Consider the following 16,543-nt stretch of genomic DNA (forward strand, 5'->3'; position numbering starts at 1 on the left):
TGTAGAATGATTTTGCAGAAAAAATGCGGGGATGACCCTTCTCAACCCTTTTGCAATAAATACACTAACAATATTTCCAAGCACTTTTCACAATTTATTTTGGATAAATTTAGAAAATATTTAAATGAGTCTTCATATTGAAGGGGGGGTTCAAGAAATACCTGTTTTGTCCACCATTGGTGGCTGCACCTTCAGCCTGGGCCTTAAGCTCCCGAATTCCATTCATTAACCTCCCATCCTCTCTCTCCTCCTTTAAGATGTTCTTTAAAACCTATGCTTTTGATCAAACCTTTGATCACCTGTTCCAATGTCTCCTTCTTTGGCTTGATGTGAACCTTTAAAAATACTTTATAATCAGGGGGTAGTTCATTCGGGTCTTCTTTGTGGGAAGCGGGGGGGGGGGGGGGGGGAGATCTTGGGGGGGGGGCAGTATTGGCATTACACAAGCAAATTACTGTGGATGCTGTAATCTGAAACAAAATCAGAAAATACTGGACAATGCCAGCAGGTCTGACAGCATCTGTGGAGAGAGAAGGATGCTAACGTTTTGAGTTTGAGTGACTCTTTGTCAAAGCTAGAGAGAATTGGAAATGGGGTCATATTTATACTCTAGTGGTGGAGTTGGATAGGGGGGGCAGCAGCGATGTGTGGAGATTGACAAGGATGTCAAGGACAGAAAGACAAATGTACCAGGACGTCCTATTTGTGAATTTGGGGAGGAGGTAGAACCGGGCTGTCTGGGGTTGGGTGATTATGAGGTTGGAAGGTGTGGAGGGAAGATCTCCAGAGAAGATGAGGTCAGTGACCGTCCTGGAAACAATGGCCTGATGCTTAGTGGTGGGGTCATGGACCAGGGGGACGTAGGAGGAATGTAAATGGGGATGATTAATGAGAAGAAGAGTGCTGATAGTGGCACATAAAAAGATTAGAATGTATTAATGGCAGAACAAAGGTGAGCAGTGTGTTAGAGGGCAACTAGGAACCATTGACCCATGTGGGGTGGGGGGAGAGGGATCAATGGTGATGGAAAAACAGATCAATGGAAGAAATAAAAATGACTTTATTGAAATAAACATGGGGTGAAGGTGGAGAAGAGAGTTCACAGTCTGAAGTTGTTGAACTCAATGTTAATTCCAGAAGGCTGTAACATGCCGAATCAAAAATGAGGTGCTGTTTCTGCTGGGCTTCAATGGAACATTGCAGCAGGCCAAAGATGGACATGTGGACGTGAGAACAGGAACGTTTGGGTCCTGCTTGCGGACAAAGAGAAGGTGTTCTGCAAAGTGGTCACCCAGTAGAGTAGACTGCATTGAGGGCAGCAAATGCAATAGACCAGATTGAAGGAGGTGCACATGAAGCGCTGCCTCACTTGAAAAGAGTGTTTAGGGCATGGGATGGTGAGCAGGGAGGAGGTAAAGGCACAGGTTTTACACCTTCTGCGATTCCCTTGGAAGGTGGCGTGGGAAGAGGGTGAGGTTTTGGCGGTGATGGAGGACTGGACCAGGGTGTCCTGGAGGGAATGGTCCCTGTGAAATGCAGGGATCATTGGATGGAGTGTTTAAAGGATGTGGGGTGTGAAGAGCTGTAGTCCAGGTAGCTGTGGGAGTCCATAAGACATAGGAGTGGAAGTAAGGCCATTCGGCCCATCAGGTCCACTCAACCATTCAATCATGGCTGATTTCAACTCCATTTACCCGCTCTCTCTCCATAGCCCTTAATTCCTCGAGAAATCAAGAATTTATCAACTTCTGTCTTAAAGACACTCAACGTCCCGGCCTCCACCGCCCTCTGTGGCAGTGAATTCCACAGACCCACCACTCTCTGGCTGAAGAAATTTCTCCTCATCTCTTTTCTAAAGTGACTCCCTTTTATTCTAAGGCTGTGCCCTGGGTCCTAGTCTCCCCTGCTAATGGAAACAACTTCCTTACGTCCACCCTATCTAAGCCATTTATTATCTTGTAAGTTTCTATTAGATCTCCCCTCAACCTCCTAAACTCCAATGAATATAATCCCAGGATCCTCAGACGTTCATCGTATGTTAGGCCTACCATTCCTGGGATCATCCGTGTGAATCTCCGCTGGACCCGCTCCAGTGCCAGTATGTCCTTCTTGAGGTGTGGGGCCCAAAATTGCTCACAGTATTCTAAATGGGGCCTAACTAGTGCTTTATAAAGCTTCAGAAGTACATCCCTGCTTTTATATTCCAAGCCTCTCAAGATAAATGACAACATTGCATTTTCTTTCTGAATTACGGACTCAACCTGCAAGTTTACCTTTAGAGAATCCTGGACTAGGACTCCCAAGTCCCTTTGCACTTCAGCATTATGAATTTTGTCACCGTTTAGAAAATAGTCCATGCCTCTATTCTTTTTTCCAAAGTGCAAGACCTCGCACTTGCCCACGTTGAATTTCATCAGCCATTTCTTGGACCACTCTCCTAAACTGTCTAAATCTTTCTGCAGCCTCCCCACCTCCTCAATACTACCTGCCCCTCCACCTATCTTTGTATCATCGGCAAACTTAGCCAGAATGCCCCCAGTCCCGTCATCTAGATCGCTAATATATAAAGAGAACAGCTGTGGCCCCAAAACTGAACCCTGCGGGACACCACTCGTCACCGGTTGCCATTCTGAAAAAGAACCTTTTATCCCAACTCTCTGCCTTCTGCCTGACAGCCAATCGTCAATCCATGTTAGTACCTTGCCTCGAATACCATGGGCCCTTATTTTACTCAGCAGTCTCCCGTGAGGCACCTTATCAAAGGCCTTTTGGAAGTCAAGATAGATAACATCCATTGGCTCTCCTTGGTCTAACCTATTTGTTATCTCTTCAAAGAACTCCTACAGGTTTGTCAGGCACGACCTCCCCTTACTAAATCCATGCTGACTTGTCCTAATCCGACCCTGCACTTCCAAGAATTTACAAATCTCATCCTTAACGATGGATTCTAGAATCTTGCCAACAACTGAGGTTAGGCTAATTGGCCTATAATTTTCCATCTTTTTTCTTGTTCCCTTTTTGAACAGGGGGGTTACAACAGCAATTTTCCAATCCTCTGGGACTTTCCCTGACTCCAGTGACTTTTGAAAGATCATAACTAACGCCTCCACTATTTCTTCAGCTATCTCCTTTAGAACTCTAGGATGTAGCCCATCAGGGCCCGGAGATTTATCAATTTTTAGTCCTCTTAGTTTCTCTAGCACGTTCTCCTTTGTGATGGCTACCATATTCAACTCTGCCCCCTGACTCTCCGGAAATGTCTTCTACTGTGAAGACTGACGCAAAGTACTTATTTAGTTCCTCAGCTATTTCCTTGTCTCCCATCACTAGATTACCAGCGTCATTTTGGAGCGGCCCAATGTCAACTTTTGCCTCCCGTTTGTTTTTAATGTATTTAAAGAAACTTTTACTATCATTCCTAATGTTACTGGCTAGCCTACCTTCATATTTGATCCTTTCCTTCCTTATTTCTCTCTTTGTTATCCTCTGTTTGTTTTTGTAGCCTTCCCAATCTTCTGACGTCCCACTACTCTTTGCCACATTATAGGCTTTCTCTTTTGCTTTGATGCATTCCCTGACTTCCTTTGTCAGCCATGCTGCCTAATCCCCTCTGATAACCTTTCTTTTCTTTGGGATGAACCTCTGTATTGTGTCCTCAATTACTCCCAGAAACTCCTGCCATTGCTGTTCTACTGTCTTTCCCACTAGGCTCTGCTCCCAGACGATTTTCGTCAGTTCCTCCCTCATGCCCCTGTAGTTACCTTTATTTAACTGTAACACCTTTACATCTGATTCTACCTTCTTTCTTTCAAATTGCAGACTGAATTCTACCATATTATGATCACTGCCTCCTAAGTGTCCTCTTACTTTAAGATCTTTTATCAAGTCTGGCTCATTACATAACACTAAGTCCAGAATGGCCTGTTCCCTCGTGGGCTCCATCACAAGCTGTTCCAAAAAGCCCTCCTGTAAACATTCAATGAATTCCCTTTCTTTGGCTCCACTGGCAGCATTATTTACCCAGTCCACCTGCATATTGAAGTCCCCCATGATCACTGTGACCTTGCCTTTCTGACATGTCCTTTCTATTTCGTGGTGCATTTTGTGCCCCTGGTCCTGACTACTGTTAGGAGGCCTGTACATAACTCCCATTATGGTTTTTGTGCTTTTGTGGTTCCTCAACTCTACCCACACAGACTCCACATCATCCGTCCCTATGTTGTTTAGTGCTATTGATTTAATTTCATTCCTAATTAACAAGGCAACCCCGCCCCCTCTGCCAACCTCTGTCTTTTTGATAGGTTGTGAATCCCTGGATGTTTAAATGCCAGTCCTGAACCCCCTGCAACCACGTCTCTGTGATGGCTACCACATCATACCTGCCAGTCACAATCTGGGCCACAAGCTCATCTACCTTGTTCCGTACACTGCGCGCATTTAAATATAGCACCTTTAATTCTCTATTGACCGTCCCTTTTTGTTTTCTTAGTGTGGTGGACCTTGGTTTACTGAGCCTTTCCATACACTGTGTCATATTTTGTGAGATGGGGACTAGCGTAACCTCTCCTGAGTTCTGTCTTTTTGTGCTTTTTTGTATTCCTAAGCAGCTACGCTTCCCACTGATTACTTCACCTCTTGGTTCCCTGACTTTCCCATCCCCCCCAATCTCTAGTTTAAAGTCCTATTGACCACCCTATTTACTCTTTTTGCCAGAACACTGGTCCCAGCTCGGTTCAGATGGAGACCATCCCAACGGTATAGGTCCCACCTGTCCCAAAACTGATACCAGTGTCCCATGAAAAGGAACCCCTCTTTCCCACACCACTCTTTCAGCCACGTGTTAACTTCCCTTATTCTTGCCTCCCTATGCCAATTTGCATGTGGCTCGGGAAGTAATCCGGAAATTATGACCCTTGAGGACCTGTTTTTTAATTTGAATCCTAGCTCTTTATAATCTCTAAACAGGTCCTCTTTCCTAGACTTGCCTATGTTGTTGGTACCGACATGGACCAAAACAACTGGATCCTCCCCCTCCCTCTCCAGTATCCTTTCAAGCCGGTCAGAGATGTCCCGCACCCTAGCACGGGGCAGGCAACATACCATGCGGGACTCTTTATCCTGTTCACAAAGGATACTATCTATCCCCCTGCAACTACAACTTGCCTATTTACTCTCTCCCCTTGAATGGCCTGCTGAACCATGGTCAGCTGACTCATCCTTCCTGCAGCCCTGTTCGCTATCCACACAGAGAGCAAGTACCTCGTACCTGTTGGACAGGGTCAAGGGTTGAGGCTCCTGAGTTCCTGACTGCTGGTTCCCTTTACCTGCCTGACTTGCAGTCACACCCTGCTGTCCCTGGCCACTGGCAGGATTTAAACTACTTACTCTGACAGGTGTGACTGCCTCCTGAAACACAGTGTCCAGGTAAGTCTTCCCCTCCCGGATGTGCCTCAGTGTTTGAAGCTCAGACTCCAGCTCATGAACTCTGAGCCGGAGCTCTTCGAGCAGCCAACACTTACTGCAGATGTGGTCGCTGCAGCTCGCAATGAGATCTGCCAGCTCCCACATCAAGCAGCTCAAGCACATCACCTGACCAGCCATCTCTAATTAATTAATTAATTTAATTTAAGTTTACGAGTTTAGCTGTGTTTTTTTAAAATTTGGGGCAGATTTGCTATCAACCAATCAGACCACAGCTTCCCTCTGATGTCACTTTTGAAAAGAAAGTGGAAAACAGGAAGTTACCGTTAGGTTTTTATACTCACAGAGACTCTTCCTCCTCCTCCGAACGGCTCCCAAAACTAGGCCGCGATCTTTTTAAATCTCTGCTCCGACTCGCAGCTTCTGCGCTTTTTAAATCTCTGCTCCGACTCGCAGCTCCTGCGCTTTTTAAATCTCCGCTCCGACTCGCAGCTCCCGCGCTTTTAAAATCTTTGTCAGTGGGTTTGTAATGGACACTAGTGGACAGTCTATCCCCAGAAATTGAAAAGTCAAGAAAGGGATGGGACGTGTCGGAGATGGACCATGTGAGGGTGATAGAGGAGTGCAAATTGGAAACAAACTTAATACATTTTCCCAGGTCCCGATGAAGTGGCACCGATACAGTCATCGATGTATCGATTAAAGAGTTGCGGGATGGGACCGGGGTCAGAATGGAACAAGAAATGTTCCACATACTGCATAAAGAGACAGGCAAAACTCGGACCCATTTGGGTGCCCATAGCCACACCTTTGGTTTGCAGGAAGTGAGACATGTTAAAGGAGAAATTGTTCAGTGAGAGGAAAAGTTCAGCCAGACGGAGGAGAGTGGTGGTGGATGGGGGTTGTTCAGGCCTCTGATTGGCCTGGGTCACTGTCTGTGTGGAGTCTGCATGTTCTTCCTGTGTCCGCATGGGTTTCCTCAGATGCCCCGGTTTCCTCCCACAAATCCCAAAAGACTGTTGGACATTCTGAATTCTCCCTCCATGCACCCAAACAGGTGCCGGAATGTGGCAACTAGGGAATTTTCACAGTAACTTCATTGCAGTGTTAATGTAAGCCTACTTGTGACAATAATAAAGATTATTATTATTATTATTAGTGGAGAGCCCTCAGACCATCCTGGTGGGGAATGGACATCCATGGTAAAGAGGAGGCGGTTAGGGCCGGGGAACTGGAAGTTGTTTATATGATGTAGAGCATCGGAGAAATCACGAATGAGGGTGGGAAGAAACTGGACAAGAGGAGAGAGTATGGAGTCAAGATAGGAAGAAATAAGTTTTGTGGGGCAGGAACAGGCTGACACGATGGGCTTACCAGGACGTCCTATTTGTGGATTTGGGGAGGAGGTAGAACTGGGCTGTCTGGGGTTGGGTGATTATGAGGTTGAAAGCTGTGGAGGGAAGATCTCCAGAGGAGATTAGGTCAGTGACAGTCCTGGAAACAATGGCCTGATGCTCAGTGGTGGGGTCATGGTCCAGGGGGAGGTAGGAGGATGTGTCTGAGAGCTGGCGGACAGCCTTTGCCTGGTAGAGCTCAGTACGCCAGACCACAACAGTCCCACTCTTGTCGGCGAGTTTGATGACAAAGTAGAGTTGGACCTGAGAGAGCGGAGTGCAGCAAGGCGAGAAGGAAATGGGTTAGAGTGGGTGAGAGGGGCAGAGAAATTGAGACGGAAACTATCTTTTAAGGCGTCAGAGGAGATGAAGAATGGAATGAAACTGGGGAATTATTGGTATATTTCATTGGGCTGGGTTGTGTTGTGTTGGGGTTAGTTTTGGAATATTGAAAAATTTTGTTTGAATAAAAGTATATATTTTTAAAAACTACTTTATAATAAAAGTTGTTATATACTGATGCTTTTTCTTTGCAGCTATGGAGACATTCATTTACAGCCTCATATTCTATTTTTGATTTGAAATCTAGGTTAGTGATTTTTGAACAAAGATATTGAGTATTGCTTTCTTTGTTATTATATGTACATGATACAAAAATACTTTAATTTCCTATTTTTAAAATCTTTTCTTCCACAGAATATTTGTCACAAACGCAAATCTCCCTCAGGAAATTCAGTACATCTCATGGGCTCCAGTGGGTCATACCTTGGTTAGTTGAATGTATTTAACCATGTTTATCAAGGCATCTTTAATATTGATTAAAATCAATCATCATTTAAATTAAATGGTATTGCATTGTGCTCAGCAAAGGACTCATATAAAAAATTTGTAACATAGAACAGTTCATGATGTATGAATTCGTGAGAAAGATCAAATTTGTAATTATTTGCAAGTTTGTGCAAAGTTGCCACTTGGGCTTTTGTTGGATTTTGAGACCTGCTGTTGGAATAATATTTTAGCAACATTTTAGCATGAATCTCTTCCTCCCTTCAGGTTTATGTTTGGAATAACAATATTTATTTAAAAACTAATCTCACAAGCCCTGCTGTACCTATAACAACCAATGGAGAGAAAAATAAAATTTACAATGGAATCCCTGACTGGATTTATGAGGGTAAGCTAATATATATGACTATTTTAGTTAATAACATTGAGGTGATACTCAGAAGTACATATTTAGTTCCCTGCAACTGCTTTGTTTGCACTGCTAGAGGTTTCCTGCTCCTTTCTGTTCTTTTCTTGTTTATATTGATCGGTGATCGTCTCTCTGGCGATACAAGTGGTCATTTTAATCTCCAGAATATGTGGATTTGGATCAAGTTGGAATGTAAAAAAAAACTTGAATGAACCCAATTTGCCTCGAACCCGCTCACTTTTTGTTTTAACAGAGGCAGGTCGGGGTTTGGGCATCCAATCCACCCTCAGGAAACTTTACTGCGCACTCTTGACAGCCTTCACATCCTTTGCTAAACTGTGGTGCCCAGAATTGGTCAGAATACTCCAACTGAAGCTGAAATAGTGTAAAGGTTCAGCATAATGTAATTGCTTTTGTATTTGATGCCTCTATTTATAAAACACAGCATCCCATATGCCTTATTACATTCTTTCTCCACCTGCCCCTCCACCTACAGCGATTAGTGCACATTAATCCTCATGCCACTCTGCTCCTGCACCCCAATTAGGAATGTATCCTTACTTTCTATTGTGTATTTTCCTTTCAAAGTATGTAACTTCGCACTTCTCCGCATTAAATTTCACCTTCCCTGTGTCTGCCCATTTCGCCAGTCTGTCTAAGCCCTCTTGAAGCCTTTCATTTTCCTCCTTAGAGTTCACAATGCTTTCAAGCCTCATGTCATCCTCAAATTTTAAAATCGCGTCCTGTACACCCAAGTCTATGTCATTAATGTCGATCAAGAAAAGAAGTAGTCCTAAAACCGGCTCCTGGGGAAACCCCATTTGATAACTTCCTCCAGTTAAAAAAACAACCATTCGCTGCTACTGTTTCCTGCCATACAGCCAACTTCATATCCACACTTTATTGTCCCCTTTACATCATGGACTTCAGCTTTGCTGACAATCCTGTTTTATAGTATTTTATCAGATGCCTTTTGGTATGCATCATATCAACCCTATTCCCCGAGGGGTGCTAACTCCCTCAGAATGAGTGTGAGTCTCCTGGAAGTGGGATTCATCCCGAGAGGACAAGAAAGCCTTCCGGGAGATTATAAACGGCAATATCATTGGCAAAGGGAGCATACAGGCTGACCAGACTTTGGCAAGGCCAAGATATTTTCTGTCTCCTTTGTGTTTGTTTGACAATGCCATCTTTAGAGCAGGTAGCTAGCACTGTATGTGTGCAGCCTCCCACTGTACCCTCAGTGCTTGCGGAACATTCAGACACTGGAGTGGAAAGTCCAAGTTCACATGGCTCTGGCTCTGATTGGTTACAGCAGCCCCGGCCCAGGGCTTTTAAATGATCCTGGTGCAGCGGAGCTGAGAGTTTACAGGGAGGATCCTTCTTTATTTAGGACAGTCCAAAAGCAGGAGTGGGGCTTATTCTCAGAAAAATGTGCACTTCTCGCCTTAACCTCTTCAGGCAGGGAGAAATTTTGGGGACTGCAGGTAGTGACTGGAGCTGTACGTAGGTGACAGTTGGTAGCTTTAAGCTTCCTAAATGAATAGTAATCTGAATTTGACTGCAAGTCCAAGACCAGAATTGCAAAGCAGTTTTCGTTTGGAGCCTCCTTTGCTAAAATGGTGGAACGGCCCAATAACGAGGACCCGCGTCCAACCATCCTCCTCCCCCACACCGCAAAGCAGCCCCGAACCCACCTCCAGCACCGCACATCGGCCCCCCCACCCCTGGAAAACTTCGGTGCCCACTCCTGCCACCAAGTGTAGGGGTGACCCAACCGCCCCCCGTCTCACCCCTCTCCCCCCCCCAGGGACCGGTGTAATAGTGAGACCCCTCAGGGACCCCTACAATAGGGAGATACCCGCAGGGATCCCTGGAATAGAGGGACCCCCCTCGGGAATACAAAAGACCCATTTGCATTCATTTACACACTCCCACTGGTACGCGGCATGGTCCTCGATTCTGGTGGTCAGAACATCGTGTTCGGGTAAGTGCATAGCATTGACCCTGATTTTGCCCCGATGCCCGATTCTCCATCCCATCAGGGAACGTAATCCGTTTTCAGGTTACCCTGAGTCCTTCAGCTTTATTTATTTTTCTATAACTTGATACCAAGCCTATTATTTAGGTCAGAGATAATCGTCTGGAAATGTGTTGGTGTTCTCCAGCGTTCCCAGACCCACTCCCATCCCATCCTCTGAGGTCTCTTGGAATATGCCAAGTCAGAGATGGCAACCCAATATTACCGTCATTAACCCGCTTTCTAACTCATCACAAAAACTCAAATTAGTTAAATACAGTTTTGGCTTTGTAATATGTTTTATACATGGGGTGGGAGGGAAAAAGAATGAGAGGAAAATGAGGCCAATAAAGAAACAAAATGTGTCCAGAAGAGGTGTGAATGGCAGAATGATGCACAATGCTGCATGAGAGAGAAAAAACAAAACCAGAAAAGAACCAGGAGCAATAAAAATGGGAATGGTTATAATTAGAAATTATTGAGTACATTGTTAAGTCCTGCAGGCTAAAAGTATTGAATCAAAAGATGAGGTGCTGTTTCTCAAGTTTGTATGAACATACAAATTAAGAGTCGGAGTAGGCTATTTGGCCCCTCGAGCTTGCTCCACCATTCAATAAGATCATGGCTAATCTGATTGTGGCCTCAACTCCACAGTCTGCCTACCCCTGATAACCTTTGACTCACTTTTTAGTCAAAACCTATCTACCTCTGCCGGATAAATATTCAATGACCCTGCCTCCACCTCCCGCTGGATAAGAGAGTTCCAAAGATTTACAACCTTCTGAGAGATAAAGTTTCATCTCATCTTTGGCTTAAATGGGAGACTTGTTGGCCGGAATTCTTCCTCGCCCCTGCCTGTGGGTTCAATGGCCGACGGTGGGGGGAGAGGCCGGCGGGAGACCCAGAAATTGGTTTTACGCCACTATAAATTTCCCATGGGACCTTCTGCTGTTGGTCTGCCTTGGCGGATCAGGACCCCCCCCCCCCAACTTGATTCTTCGGGAAAACACACCAGTGCAATACACTAATGGAACAATGTGGCATGAAGATGACAGGACTCATCTGAACAATTCCTGGGGCTGCCGAGAGTTCATGATGGAGGCCGCTAGTGATCCTGGAATAACATAGCTGGAGGTCGGGGAGGGCGGGTGGGGGTGGGGGTAGCATCTACAGGTGGATCTTTAAGATTAGGCTTCCTGGAGGAAGTCCGTCTTCATTTTCTGGAGGTCCATCATCTTTGCTCAATAATGGGTCTGTATTCTTGGGCATATTTTCAATATGTCACATGAATACAATGGCAGACTACATGCAATGAGACCTGCCCCACCACGGACTACGATGCAAAACACCTGAGTTGCTTAATTAACGAGGTCAGACCGAAAGATTTGGCATGATTTCCCACTAGCATTCGCAATGGGAAACCCCCCACATTCCCACCCCGTCACGGCTTACTCCCAGGATGAGAGAATTCTGGCCCTTATTTTTAAACTGTGTCCCGTAATTCTAGTCTCGCCTACAAGTGGAAACAGCCTTTCAACATCCACCCTGTCAAGTCCCGTCCAGGATCGTCTCTGCTTCAATAAGATTACCTCTCAGTCTTCTAAACTCCAATGGATACAGACCCAACTTGTCCAATCTTCCCATGTAAGATAACCCCAACTCATCCCAGGAAACTGTCAAATGAATCTTCTTTGAACTGTTTCTAATACATTTATATCTTTTCTTAAATAAGGGGACCAAAACTGTACACAGTACTCCAGATTAGTTCTCACCAAAGCTCTGTGTAACTGGAGCAAAACATCACTACTTCCATTCACTTGCACTAAAAGGCAACATTCCATTTGCCTTCCTAATCACATGTTGTACCGCATGCTAACTTTTCCGGATTCATGTACGAGGACACACAGATCCCTCTGTAACTCAGGTTTCTGCAATTCCTCTCTATTTAAATAATATGCCGCTTCCCTATTATTTCTGCCAAAGTGGACAGGTTCACTGGTTTCTACATTATACTTCATCTGCCAAATTATTGCCCAATCACTTACCTGGTCTGTATGATTTTGCAAACTTTCTGAGTTGTATTTTCCACTCTGTGCACAGAGTGCTAGCTGAGGCGAGAAAACCAGCGTGCAGCTTGCCAGTTGCACAGCCGAGTTTTCTCTCCAAATAATCTGGCATTTTGCAAAATAAATCTGGTGGTGTGACCGTTATGGTGGCAGGGCGGGGCCTGATAGAACTGGTAATATTGGCTCACAGAGATTGGGGCCCCTTTTCAAATCTGTACTGAAAAAAACTCTCCCCTGCTCACAGATCCCCACACACACCTACAGCGGGACAACCCCCCACCACAAAAAAGGGGAAGTCTCCCTATCGATGGAGCTCTGCAGAGTGGTCCGATTAGTACAGTCCCTTGGCACAACTGGGCCAGGGAACAATGCTGGAGTACCATGGGGAATTGTCCGGGTGCCAAGGGGTAGTGCCAGTTTACTGCAGAGGCATGAACCTCTACCTCCGGTAGACTTACCTTTGCATCCCCAGCAGCTATCCTTTGTCTGGTTCACGTTTTTCAAAAGCTGCTGTCACCTTCCCGGCGTGACGTCATAAGGCGAGGGGGTGGAATTTCTAATGTAGAGAGAACAAATTGTGGGGAAACTGTTTAATTGTACTATAATTTATGGAAATTGGGTCCCTTGTCTGATCGGAACCTCTTTATGTCACCGGTGAGGGGCGGAGAAAATGGGAAAACAAGATCTCCCCGAAGAGATTTTCATTTTCCGAATCTTGTGAGATTTTGCGCCCATGTAGCTATTTATGCTCATGGCAAACGTGAGTGCAAAATCTCCCCCCTTATGTCTTCTTCACAACTTACACCCCTACCTATCTTCATCCCCTTCATCTACTTTGAGTTTAATTGGAGCCCTACAGGAGACCAAGGACAGTTAGGCCAGAATAGGAGCAAAATGGAAAATTAAAAAGACAAGACAACCACAAGCTTGAGGTCACATTTGCAAAATGATCTACTGATTGGGTAATTTACAGTCATGGGTCTACAATATTTAGTTTCAATTGCTGTCAGATGCTAAAAATGCATTCTTTAAAATTTTTTTTAAAATTAAGTAGCAATTTATATGTGGATTTACCGTGGCCAATCCACCTACCCTGCACATCTTTGGAGTGTGGGGGTGAGACCCACACAGACACGGGGAGAATGTGCAAACTCCACACGGACTGTGACCCAGGGCCGGGGTCGAACCCAAGTCCTTGGCACCTTGAGGCTGCAGTTCTAACCACTGTGCCACCATTCCGCCCTCAAAAATGCATTCTGTTGTCATAATTATTCATGCAGTCCTGAAACCGATCAGAAATCAAAGAAATATCTTTTTTTTCCGCAGAGGAAATGTTCTCATCAAATAATGCTATATGGTGGTCACCAAATGGAAGGTATTTTGCCTATGGAGAATTCAATGACACACAGGTTCCACATATAGAGTATTCATTTTATGGTGATGGGCAGTACCCAGAAACAGTAAAGATTCCATACCCAAAGGTAAAATTCCATAAATCAGTTTTTGCACAAAAATGTTTTAAAAAATAGTATTACGTATAATTACAGGGAGGAACAAAGAACAATGCAGCTCAGGAACATGCCCTTCGGCCCTCCAAGCCTGCACCAATCACATATCCTATCAAGACCAACCGCTGATATCCTCCTATACCCCGTCTGTTCATGTGCTATCTAGATAAGTCTTAAAGGTCTTCCTAAATGATTCTCTCAAAGGTTCTCCTTTATACTTCCAGCCAAAATTGAGTACAACTGTGGTGGGGATGGTCCAAAAGTCAGGCAGTGAGGTCTAAGTCTGCCAGTATTTCCCTCCTCTAGCCCTAACCAGGACTGCTTCTGACCACCAATTGTCCAGCAACCCACCCCCCACCTCCCCATTCCCAACACCACTCCCATATCTCTTGTACAAACCACTGCATTCAAATAGCAGTGGAGAGTTGGCGATGAGCCCAGATCCTCCAATAAAGAGAAAGGGTTTTGTCATGCCCATTACTGAGCACCTTCTAAAGGCTTCAGTCTCAGCTAAGACTTTGGGTGGAATCAGGCGGAAGACTTGCGGGTACCAATCCCACCACCAGCCCAAATAAGTCAGTGACGGGAAGACCTATAGATGATGGCACTGCCGTTTAGTTGAGCTACTAGCTTCAGATTGTGAAGTAGCACTCAGTGGGGGGAAATGATAGAGGAGGAGCTTCCGCCCCTGGGGTTCTTGATCCCAGGGAAAGGTCTGCCACCGGCCTGTTGAGTCCTTCAGTCACACATGATGCAAAGACTTTCCCAAAAGGGGACAATGCAGGGCTCTCACCAGCTCTCCAGCCAGCGACTGAGACCTCCAACGCCTCCACAAAATTCCGTCCATTCATTGAAAACCTTCAGGGCATCCCTGCTCCTTTACGGTCCTTCACTGTCTCTTCCTTGGAAGTACTGCCAATGTATTGGCACTTACGCTAACGGGCTCACTCTTAGTAGGAGTAATCCTACCAGGACTCCTCTGTGTATGCTTCAACCTAGAACATGGATCATAGTTGTGACCAATATGGAAAGGCAAGCAGAAGTCCCCAGCTGCTGGAACCCAACCCTAAAGAAGAAAATAACACCCCCTTAGATTTTTAATATTTTTTATGCAAAGGAAATAAAGTATAGGCTTGGCCCTTCCACTTACTAATACTGAATAAGACTCACAGGATGATGAAAACATGCATGGGGAATAGGAACAGGAGTAGGCCATTTGGCTCATTGAGCCTGCTCTGCCATTAAAACAGATCAAGGCTAATCATGTACCTCTGCGCCATTTCCTCCCACTATCTCCATATCCCTTGATGACACAATAACCTCAGCTGAAGTATGATATACATTTGTGAAATATATTATTTGCAAAAAGTGTTTCAAAGTAGAGCAATTATATTGTAGAAAATAGTTAAGATGTTCCAAGTACATGCCATCAACAAGGAACTATGTTGCTGATAAGCATTTTCAAAATTTAAACAAATACCTGTTATCAATACAATATTTTTTTTTTTAAAACAAGGCTGGTGCTAATGCTCCAACAGTGAAGGCATTTATTGTAGATGTCAAGAACACAGTGGCTTCCGAACTTTCAGTCCCGGAAGAATTTATTTCAAGGTATACCTCTTTCATTTTCTGTTTCCTTTGCTTATCTATCATTCTTTAATCAGTATTGCTAGTAAATGTCAGAAAGCTATTTATCTGTGATGAGTATGGCAGTCAATGGAGGAGGTGGAAGCAGCCTGCTCACTATTCTCTACTTGGGGCTAAGATACACATGGTGATTGTCCTCATGATGGAGGTACAAATGGTAGCGGGCTGACATTAGTACCAATAGTTTGAGAGGCATCAATGCAGGTGGGGCTTCAATCACTGAGTCCTGCTGCAAAGACACCCCCTCAGTCAAAGAGGCCAAGAATGCCAAAGCTGCTGATGGTTCCCCGAGAAGAGTGGCATCCTTATCCTCCTTGGTAACAGCCTCAGCCCTTGGCTACACTTTGGATGGATGGAGGGAAGCACCAGCTGGGTGGAACTGGAATCCCCTCCAAACATTTCTGCACCACCGGCTCTGGGTTCCAATGTAGCATGGATCCTGTGTGCATCACAAAGTGTATTCCAGTCACTTAAGCATGTGATTGCAATGCACTTAGCCACCATTGATGCGGTTGATGTTGGTAAACATTGGGGTTTCAGCACTTAATGTCACTCATCCATGAAGTCAGATGAATTAATCAAGGCTGCAGCTGTGTAATGCTAGCTGTCAATCACAGCCCACTACTAGAAATGAATGAATAGCTTGCAGCTAATGCAAGTCACAGCTTCCGAAAATGAACCTGTGGAGCTGACAAGTAAGTGTTATAGCTGTAATTTGTTTCACTGCCCCTGCCTGGACTGCTCTCTAACTACCAGACACCGGTCTCTTTTCTGTGGGTCTCCCTATTAAGAGAGTCCCTGGGGAGGGGGCTGGGTCACCCCCCGTACATGAGAGAATGGGGAGTACCCAGACAATCCAGGGGTGGAGGGCTGCTTTGCGCTGCAGGGAGGAGGTTGATTTTTGGTATGGTTGGGGGGTGGCCCGACTTGGCTAACAGGCCGCCTGCTCGAAATGGTGATCCGATAGTGGGATTCCCTCGGGAATCTCTTGATTCCTCAACATCCACAAATTTGCATGGCAAGGGATACTGAATTGTTTCCCGATTTGCGCTCCCAGGGGGAACGTAAATCGATAGCAATTCTCCTCTGGCAGGAGAAGATAGCTTTCCATCACAGAATCTCGCCTGTTGCACTTTAATTGTTGGAAACTTTCATCCAGTATAATTATTCTTGGAGAAGAAATTAATGGGCCCAAGCCAGTGGGTTTACAAGTTGGGGAAGACTGCAAAATCTCCTGGCTGTGGAGCATCCGTGCTGAAAGTTTTGCCCTTGGTTCAACAGGTCACTTCAAT

The 16,543-nt window shown here is 45.1% G+C and overlaps 1 protein-coding gene across 2 annotated transcripts in view; it reads left to right on the plus strand.

Annotated features, from left to right (window-relative positions):
- fap (fibroblast activation protein, alpha) overlaps positions 1-16,543 on the plus strand; it is a 179,839-nt gene that overhangs the window by 72,619 nt on the left and 90,677 nt on the right. For both annotated transcript variants that reach the window (XM_072474275.1, XM_072474284.1), the window contains 5 exons: positions 7,352-7,404; positions 7,512-7,584; positions 7,869-7,989; positions 13,423-13,577; positions 15,121-15,215. In XM_072474275.1, coding sequence (XP_072330376.1) covers positions 7,352-7,404; positions 7,512-7,584; positions 7,869-7,989; positions 13,423-13,577; positions 15,121-15,215 — 497 coding nt within the window. The remainder of the gene's footprint in view (positions 1-7,351; positions 7,405-7,511; positions 7,585-7,868; positions 7,990-13,422; positions 13,578-15,120; positions 15,216-16,543) is intronic.

The sequence above is a fragment of the Scyliorhinus torazame genome, chromosome 2 (assembly GCF_047496885.1).
Source record: "Scyliorhinus torazame isolate Kashiwa2021f chromosome 2, sScyTor2.1, whole genome shotgun sequence".
Classification (NCBI taxonomy): Eukaryota; Metazoa; Chordata; class Chondrichthyes; order Carcharhiniformes; family Scyliorhinidae; genus Scyliorhinus; species Scyliorhinus torazame.